This window comes from Microcaecilia unicolor, chromosome 9 (assembly GCF_901765095.1).
Source record: "Microcaecilia unicolor chromosome 9, aMicUni1.1, whole genome shotgun sequence".
In the NCBI taxonomy this organism is placed as follows: domain Eukaryota; kingdom Metazoa; phylum Chordata; class Amphibia; order Gymnophiona; family Siphonopidae; genus Microcaecilia; species Microcaecilia unicolor.
In genome coordinates, this window is record NC_044039.1 from 171968371 (window position 1) to 171978322 (window position 9952).

A 9952-nucleotide genomic window follows, 5' to 3' on the forward strand; every position below is an offset into this window, starting at 1 on the left:
ATTAGGTCTTGTTTGCCAGAGGGATTAAATACTTATTTCCCTCTGCAGAATGCAAATAAATTCATATACTTTCCACAATGTGATTTTCCGGATTTAATTTGTGATGTGCTATCTCTCACTGTTACCAATAACCTACCCTTCAATTATGGGCTGCTCATGTCTTTGTCAGTGGGCAAACTTACAAAATCAGCAAGGGATCAAATACTTATTTCCCCCACTGTATGTCATCATAAAATAGGCATCTTCTTGCCCTATTAAGCAAGGCACCATGTAATAAATGTATTCTCTATGTGCTAATGTGCCAGATAACGTAGTTCATAAAGCTATACTTCTGGAAGTGAAGCTAACAGCATTCTTCACTATTAGCGCCCTTAAAGTGTAGTACCAATCACTGTCTGTATTAACTGCATGGCTGACTTCTCAAAGTGCTGGATAGCTCCCATCAGTTAATGCACAGGTTTTGTACTTAACGCCATGTTAGGTGCAAAACCTTCACGCAGAGAGTAAGCCTTCTGGGAACAGAGAAACGCCTGTTCATGGTTTCAAGACGTGTCCCTCAGCTTAAGGCTATTTAAAGGGATAAACAACTGTTCCTTACTAATGCATTCCACCCCACTCGTGATTTTGTAGACCACCGTCTGTTCTCTAAGCTGAACAGCCCTAACCTGCTTAACCTTTCTTCATAGGGAATTCATTCCTCCCTGGAGTGGAGTAGCCGCCTGATGATTAGTGCAGTGGGCTGAGATCCTCTGGAACTGGGTTCAATTCCCACTGCAGTTCCTTCTGACCCTGGGCGAGTCACTTAAACCTCCATTGTCCCAGGTACAAAATAAACACCTTAGATTGTGAGCCCTCTAGGGACAGAGAAAGTACCTGCATATAATGTGTACAGCACTGCATACATCTAGTAGAACTACAGAAATAAGTAGTAGTAATAGTAGTTATCCTTTTGGGTGCACTTCTCTGTACTTGGTTCCAGTTTTGCTATGTTTTGAGATGGAGTGGAGTGAAGTAGTCCCATGGCTAGAGCAGCAGGCTGAGAACCAGGGAAACCCAGTTCAAATTCCACTGCAGTTCCTTGTGATTTTGGCCAAGTCACTTAACCCTCCACTACCTCAGGTACAAACATAGATAGAAAACTATTTCCTGTACCTGAATGTAACTTGCCTTAAGCTACAACTGAACAAGGTGCAAGATAGAAATTTTGCCTATGGCATCTGAATGTAATTTATCTTCAGTTACCAATATAAAAGCGTGAGTGAAACCCAACAATATGATAGGAATTATTCATAAAGGAATGACGAACAAAACAGAGTACTGTAATGACCTTTCAGCTCGAAACTCTGAAGGAAGCAAAATCCACAAAGAAGTGTTCAGTTCTGGTCGCCGTATCGCAAAAAAGATATAGCAGAATTAGAAAAGGTTCAAAGAACAGCGACCAAAATGATAAAGCGTGGTACCGGAAGATTGGAGGGTGGCCAATGTAACGCCCATTTTTAAAAAAGGTTCCAGGGGAGATCCGGGAAATTATAGACCGGTGAGTCTGACGTCGGTGCCGGGGAAAATGGTAGAGGCTATTATTAAAAACAAAATTACAGAGCACATCCGAGGACATGGATTACTGAGACTGAGTCAGCACGGCTTTTGTGTGGGGAAATCTTGCCTGACCAATTTACTTCAATTCTTTGAAGGAGTAAACAAACGTGGACAAAGGGGAGCCGGTTGATATTGTGTATCTGGATTTTCAAAAGGCGTTTGACAAGGTACCTCATGAAAGGCTACAGAGGAAATTGGAGGGTCATGGGATAGGAGGAAATGTCCTATTGTGGATTAAAAACTGGTTGAAGGATAGGAAACAGAGAGTGGGGTTAAATGGGCAGTATTCACAATGGAGAAGGGTAGTTAGTGGGGTTCCTCAGGGGTCTGTGCTAGGACCACTGCTTTTTAATATATTTATAAATGATTTAGAGATGGGAGTAACTAGCGAGGTAATTAAATTTGCTGATGACACAAAGTTATTCAAAGTCGTTAACTCACGACAGGATTGTGAAAAATTACAGAAGGACCTTACGAGACTGGGAGACTGGGCGGCTAAATGGCAGATGACGTTTAATGTGAGCAAGTGCAAGGTGATGCATGTGGGACCAAGAAAGGGATCTGGGTGTCGTCGTCGATAATACACTGAAAACTTCTGCTCAGTGTGCTGCTGCGGCTCGGAAAGCGAATAGAATGTTGGATATTATTAGGAAAGGTATGAAAAACAGGTGTGAGGATGTTATAATGCCGTTATATCGCTCCATGGTGCGACCGCACCTTGAGTATTGTGTTCAATTCTGGTCGCCGCATCTCAAGAAAGATATAGTAGAATTGGAAAAGGTGCAGCGAAGGGCGACTAAAATGATAGCGGGGATGGGACGACTTCCCTATGAAGAAAGACTAAGGACGCTAGGGCTTTTCAGCTTGGAAAAGAGATGGCTGAGGGGAGACATGATAAAGGTATATAAAATGAGTGGAATGGAACAGGTGGATGTGAAGCGTCTGTTCACGCTTTCCAAAAATACTAGGACTAGGGGGCATGCGATGAAACTACAGTTTCATAAATTTAAAACAAATTGGAGAAAATGTTTCTTCACCCAACGCGTAATTAAACTCTGGAATTCGTTGCCAGAGAACGTGGTGAAGGCGGTTAGCTTGGCAGAGTTTAAAAGGGGGTTAGACGGTTTCCTAAAGGACAAGTCCATAAACCGCTACTAAATGGACTTGGGAAAAATCCACAATTCGTTTGGGAAGCTTGCCAGGTGCCCTTGGCCTAGTTTGGCCGCTGTCGTGGACAGGATGGTGGGCTCGATGGACCCTTGGTCTTTTCCCAGTGTGGCATTACTTATGTACTTATGTACTAACTCCTCTTATATGAGGAAAGGCTAAAGAGGTTAGGGCTCTTCAGCTTAGAAAAGACACAGATGAGGGGAGATTTGATTGAGGTCTACAAAATCCTGAGTGGTGTAGAATGAGTAGAAATGAATCGATTTTTTACTCGATCCAAAAGTACAAAGACTAGGGAACACTCGAGAAAGTTAACATGGAAATACTTTTAACACAAATAGGAGGAGATATTTTTTCACTCAAAGAATAATTAAGCTCTGGAACGCTTTGCCAGAGGATGTAGTAACAGCAGTTAGCATATCTGGGTTTAAAAAAGGTTTGAATAAGTTCCTGGAGGAAAAGCACATAGTCTGCTACTGAGACAGTCATGTAGAAGCTACTGCTTGTCCTGGGATTGGTTGCATAGCATATTGCCACAATTTGGGTTTCTGCCAGGTACCTGTGAACTGGCTAGTCCACTGTTGGAAACAGGATGCTGGGCTAGATGGAACCATTGATTTGACCCAGTATAGCTATTCTAATGTTCTTTCATGTAGCCATTAAACAAGTCTTTCTGGAATGCACTTCCTTTGGAGGTTCAAGATGAAAGGTCATTATAGCAATTTAAGCATATGCTTAAGGCCAATTATTTTACTCTGGAGTTGCTGAGACTTGAGTGGGTTGAGGCCAGTGCAATATTGTTTGATTTTTGATTCTATGTTTCTTTTCTATCTACTTTGTATTTCTGTTTTTAATATGTTATATTTTGGAATGTTTTATCTTTGTACACCTCTTATCTTTTTATGTAAAAAGTTAAGCGGTATAATGAGTATAATAAACTATAACTGTACTTAATGCCTCTATTGATGCATGGTTTACCTGTCTTATCTAGATTGTAAGCTCTTTGAGCAGGGACTGTCTTTTTGTGTATGGTGTACAGCGCTGCGTATGCCTTGAAGCGCTATAGAAATAAGTAGTAGTAGTAGTAGTAGGTGCAACTGTACTTTTGAGTACTCTCTGCAGTTCTTGTTGTTCCATCTCAAAACAGATACAGCAGAACTGGAAAAGCACAGAGAAGGGCTTCCAAAACAATAAATGGGGTGGAATAGTTCCCTGCAAAGAAAGGATAAGCAGATTAGGGCAAGACATCTGAGAGGAGATACGACAGAGGTCTACAAAATCATGAGCAGGGTGGAATGAAGGGAACTGTTGTTTATCCTTTCAAATAGTACCAAGATGAGGCACTGCATTAAATTAATAGCTGGCACATTTAAAACATATCAGAAAAAGTATTTTTTGCTAAATATACAATTAAGCTGTGGAATTTGTTGCCAGCAGTTAGAATAGCCAAGTTTAAAAAGAGTTTAGACAAGTTCCAAGAGTCCATTATTATCCCTTTAACAAACAATTATGTAAAGCCAGTTTTGTTTTGTCACAGCAAGGCACCACAGCACAAACTTCCCTCCTCACCTTTACCTGACCTCTCAACCTTTTTGCACTACTGCACTCAATATATGTTCTGACCATGCCCTAAATCTCTTAAATTGATAATGGTCTCTAGTTACAATACTAGGCCATTTCAGGGCTATTTTTTTTAACTCTGCTTCTTACAAAAAAAATAGCTTCATCCCAACCTTCTGAAAGTCCAATGCTGACGTACCACTACAGGTGACTCTAGACTGTTTGAGAAACTCAGTGATTATTTATTTATTTTTACCCCGCGCTTTCCCACTCATGGCAGGCTCAATGCGGCTTAGGTACTTATTTGTACCTGGGGCAATGGAGGGTTAAGTGACTTGCCCAGAGTCACAAGGAGCTGCCTGTGCCTGCAGTGGGAATCGAACCCAGTTCCCCAGGACCGAAGTCCACCACTCTAACCACTAGGCCACTCCTCCTCCTGCCATCATGGAAGCACAATTCAGGGATATCACTTCTGCTTGGGGCTGTAACTGCCACTCAGGTCTTAAACAATGAAGGAATCCAAACCCAAGAGTAAATGCAAGTAATACAAATATGTTTGGCTGTTGGCATGATTTCTGTCTTGTATGTATCTGAAGGGCTACTATGGACCTTCATGTTGTGAGCTATGGATGACATCTGGAGGATGGTGGCGATATCATGCCATGAAGCTATGTAGCCAGCAAGATGCAGTCTCCTGGTAAGACAAACTGAAAGCAGACCCAGAGCTCCAACGTACCTAATGAAAAACAAACCTAAGTCACCCCAAAAGCGATTGAAGACTGTATCAAGCATTCAAGGAAGCACTGGGGTAACCTGCAATGAGAGATTAGGCTATACTTTTAGGAATGCATAGGTAGAACACTCATGGAATTAAAACCCAAACTTTAATGAGCATTAGGTGGCCAGATGTTTTTGGACTTGTATGGATTATTAGAAAATTTCACCAAATACAGTGTTGGCTTTGTAAGAAGCAGAGGGAGATGAGGCCTAAACTGGTCTCCAGTGAAGGTGATGGAGGTTAGTACTTTAACCGATTTTGGACACTTGGGACTAATATAGACAAGAAAGGGTAGGAGTAAGGGTAATGCATCTGATATACTACTTTTCTGTGGTACAACTAAAGCAGTTTGCATATTATATACACATGTACTCTTTCTGTCCCTTGTGGGCTCACAATCTAAATTTTGTACCTGGAGTAAAGGAGAGTTAAATGACTTACCCAGCAGGAATCAAACCCAGTTCCCCTCCTTCTCAGCCCACTGCACTAACCAGGTAACCAGTTCAATTCAAAGAGATCGGGCAGTGGAGAGCTAGTGTTGGGCTGAGTAAGGGCATTTATATTGTCTTCTACCTACTCAGAAGAGAAAGAACCACAACTAGGCAAGTCGGATTAGGCAACCATGACCTTTTTCTGCCATTACAACATGTTTGTATCAATTTTTGGTGTTCAATTTATTTATAGCACTATTTTGTATATTCTCACTGTGGGATTTTAACTTTCTTGTTCACCACTAGGAAGGCAATTCGTCTTGGTATTAAATATATAGATAACTAGTAAAGAAGGCCCATTTCTGTTTTAAAGGAAACGGGCGCTAGCAAGGTTTTCCTCGGAGTGTGTATGTTTGAGAGAGTGTGTGTGAGTGACTGTGTGAGAGAGAGTGAATGTGCGAGTGTGTGTGTGTGTGACAGAGTGAGTGAGACTGGGTGCGAGTGTGTGTGTGAGAATAAGAGTATGCGCCAGGGTCCCCCCTCCCTGTATCCACCCAGCGATGCTCTTCTCTCCCCTGCCCCCCTCCCGCCACCCAGCGAGTCTCCTCTGTCCGCTGCTCCCCCTCCAGCGATTCCCTTCTCTCTACGCCCCCCCCTTTTTTGGTACTGTCTATCTAGTTAAAACAGCTTTTGCAGCAGCTCCTAGGTTTGCTTGGTTTTGAGTGTATGGCAATGATGGCTGCGTGGGGGAGTAGAAACAGAGATTACCCAACGTGCTTCCTTGCTTACAGTGGACTTGATTGGTTCACTTGCATTCCTGTCTATTGAAGGTCTGTTGGCACGGCTGGGGGCGGCGACCTGGGGGGGCGTGGCATTGCGGCGAGGGCTCCTCCACCTTTTAAGGCACTATGCGGCTGTCAGCTGATGATCCCCCTTCCATCAGCGATGTGAGCGTGAAACCGGCGCTAGCAGTACGGTGGGACAGCAGGCGGTCTGCCTGCGGTGCCCCGCTTCCTTTTTAACACAGCTGACGTCGGACGGAGGGGTGGGGGAGCGGCGGCGATCTGTGGTGGAGGGTTGAGTAGTGGGTGTGGCGACCTTGGGGGGGGGTGGAGGGTGGTAGCGGTGGCAACTTGGGGGGGGATGTAGGGGTGAGCGATGCGATTCGCTGAGTGTCATAGCCCCGCCCTCGAAGTCATCACGTTGTGACGCGAGGGTGGGGCACACACTCATGGGGAAAAATTCCGATCTATGCCACCTCGGAAGTTGCAGCTTCATTAGAACGTTGGGGTTGCGAATTATGTGCGGAAGGGGCATGGCTGAGGGCGGGTCTATGAGTGACAGTGAGTGGTGCTGATAGCCTAGCCTACCAACAGTGCAGGGCTTCAGTGATTCCCTGCCACAGAGTGAGCTTCAGAATGTTTGAGGTGAGAATTATTTACAAAGATATTATGTTACTATAACACATTGAGTTAGACAGACTTACTCTCATAGACACAAAAACATGGAAAACCCTTTTGTACATCTACATCTGGTTTTTATGCTCAGTATTGTTTCAAACACTCATGATTTGAATTTTACTTTTTAATTTGTTCACTTAAACATGCATACCATACAGCTTTTATTCAACGATTAAAACATGTTTTACCTTTTAGGATCAAAGGCTTCTGCCCCTCCCCTGGAACCACCTCCAGGAGTTCTCCAAGCGAGGCGCTCAATATACTCATCCGCAACAAACGGCTCCTGATCACATAACAAAGGGGATTTTAAACATTAGGCACCATCTACTGCTCTACTATTTGTTCTGTTGGGCAAAAAACAACAATTAAGCCTTCAACAGACATTCCAGGTATATCCAGAAAATGCTGATTTATGTGACTGCTTTTACTAAAAAGTCATTCTGTCATAGGAAGATTTTAGTTCTGCTTTACAGAAAATACAATCAAACCCACACAAACTGAAATGTCCTGATTCTTTCATAGTTTAGCTTAGTTTAATACTTGATTGATATACTACCTTTCATACCATTTGGTAAAATATTGCTAAGGAACAGGAAAGGAAATACAATACTTGAGGATAGTTACATACTGATTAGGAGCAGGAAAGGAAATACAAGATAGTTAAGGAAGAATAAAGTTACAACAATGATGCAATTCTCATTCTCTCTCTACATATATAAGGGAAATTTGTGCTTCATCCACAAATTATGACTGTTCTCAAAGAGCTCAGGAGTTTCAAGACTCTCTGAAATCTAATGAGGTTTTCAAAAGACTTTTGAATTGGGCACATTTTGTTTCCTTTCTTAGTTCTGGGGGAAGGGAATTCCATAACTGGGGTCGATGTAAGAGGTGCATCAACCTAGGATGGCAGCATTTGGAGGGAACTTTAACCACATGCCTGTGCTTGAGCACTGCTGACCTCCCCCTCCCCCAACTCAGGAAGTCTTCTGTTGAAGGAGAAGCAGGAAGTGGGCCTATGGTTAAAGACCCCAAGGCTGGCACCTAATCCGTTCAACTTCAGAAGGATGGACGCAGTAACAAAGGACTGGCAGAAGGAAGAAATGACTGGATAGTGCACATGGAAAGAGGTGGGGAAAGAGAAATGTTGGATTATTGGGCAGGTAGGGAAGATGCTGGACTATGAGGGAGAGGGTTAAGGTCTTGAGCCACCCCTAGGGTAAGATGGCAGAGAGTGTAGCTGAAAGTTTGCATAGGGTGTCACATACCTTTGGGCTGGCCTTACTAGTGCAGTCTAGCCAGCAGAGGAAGCAGAAGGAAAAGATTTTAATATTGTGGATGAGTACAGAATGGTATCATGGAGGGAGCAAGTACTGGGGCGATGTAGTAGGGAATACCTACATTTATGCTTTTATGTGCGAGAATGTTGTACTGAATAAGAAAGAGCAGTTCTAACCAATGGAGTTTCTCAAGAGATATAGAGGGGCATTTTCAATATGACATCTAAGTCCAACTTTGGACAACTTGCACAAAACGTCCAAAATCCGAAAAAGAAACAAGGTCATTTATGAAAAAAAGAAAAACATGTATCTTTTTTCAAAAATACTGTTGTTTCGAACAAGGTTTTGTGCATTGGACTTTTTTTTTTTAATCCATTTTCAAAAAAAGAAAACAAATAAGTGCAAAACAGAGAGATTAATGCCACTGGAATGTAGGAGCAAGCAAGCATTTTTAGTAGACTGGTCCCCCAGACATCCCAGGATAGCAATGGGGGACCCTAGAGGGCACTTCTGTGCACCTCATAAAAATGCTCCCAGGTGCACATCTCACCTTTGTTCCTTATCTTGTCCCCAGAGCCCTCCAAAACCAACCCAAAACACACTGTACTCCACTACAACAGCCCTTAGGGCTGAACTACACCATTAATGTTCTGTATTTAAAAAAAATAAAACTATCGCTAGAGTATATAATCAGATCTTCAAAAGATAACCAAGAACTTTTAAAAAAAGCTTGCTATGACCAAACCTAGTAAAAATTATTTTCACAGAAATATAATAGCCTTCACAAGAAATCTGCTGATGCACTCCCCAAAATAAAACGTGTGTGTGTGCTTCATGTACAGAATTACATTTACTACACTCAAGAGGAGGGGTCTAAACTAGTCAAAACAAAAAAGCATATATGCAAAGTTCAAAATTATACAACCCCATTTGACTCCCTGCGAGCTGATGCTTCTCTTTACCTGCTACTGTGCACACACCCTACCCTAAAGTAATTCAAACCTCTCTATGCAAAAAGAGTGCTTTAATCTTCATGTTCGTATCAATGTTTACAATTTGCAGGTTTTGCACATTGCCAATCTGCCAAATTACTGAATATGCTTTATATAACTCATTTTTTCATACAAAGGGAAAGTCCCTGAGCCACCCATCTGCAGCGCGAACTTTCCCTGCTATAAACTAAGGCTCAAATGCTACACATACGGCAGGCAGTCTGGAAATTAGAAACAGTGACATGGAAGGGATTAACGCAGTAACCCGTGAACACCAGGCATCTGGCGTCAATATTGCAGAAAATATACCACTTCCCGACCAGGTCATCAACCACAAGCCGCAGCCCTGCCTACAAGCATCAAAAACAGAAGTCGACGGCCCAGCCCCAACCCGAGACCCACCTCAAAGAGTTCCGCCGTGGTGGCCATTCCGCCTGGAGCTGCCGGAACGATTTCCCAGCGACAAGTCCCCGTACACCCCCCCCCCCCCCCCGATCACATGATGCACCTTGAGAACCCGCGACTAGGGGGGAAACTCGGCCGGAACCGGAGAGCCGTTAAACCCAGTGCCATAAACTTTAAAAACAGCGACAAAGAGAACCGAGGAGCAAGCGAAAGAGCGCCCGCAACTCCGCTACCGCCTCTTCTCTTCTGTCACCACCAAGTCCGTGACTAACGGATGTGGATGGAA

The 9952-nt window shown here is 43.2% G+C and overlaps 1 protein-coding gene across 2 annotated transcripts in view; it reads right to left on the minus strand.

The window, feature by feature from the left end:
* Window positions 1-9922, minus strand: part of EXOC5 (exocyst complex component 5) — a 71312-nt gene extending 61390 nt beyond the window's left edge. Inside the window, exons 1-2 of one of the 2 annotated variants that reach the window (XM_030215142.1) lie at window positions 9664-9922; window positions 7181-7275 (exon numbers count right to left, since the gene is read on the minus strand). In XM_030215142.1, coding sequence (XP_030071002.1) covers window positions 7181-7275; window positions 9664-9690 — 122 coding nt within the window. In that variant the 5' untranslated portion in view covers window positions 9691-9922. Of the gene's footprint in view, window positions 1-7180; window positions 7276-9663 lie in introns of those variants that run through there. The other variant, XM_030215143.1, reaches the window with a different exon arrangement.
* Between the last annotated feature and the right edge of the window lie 30 nt (window positions 9923-9952).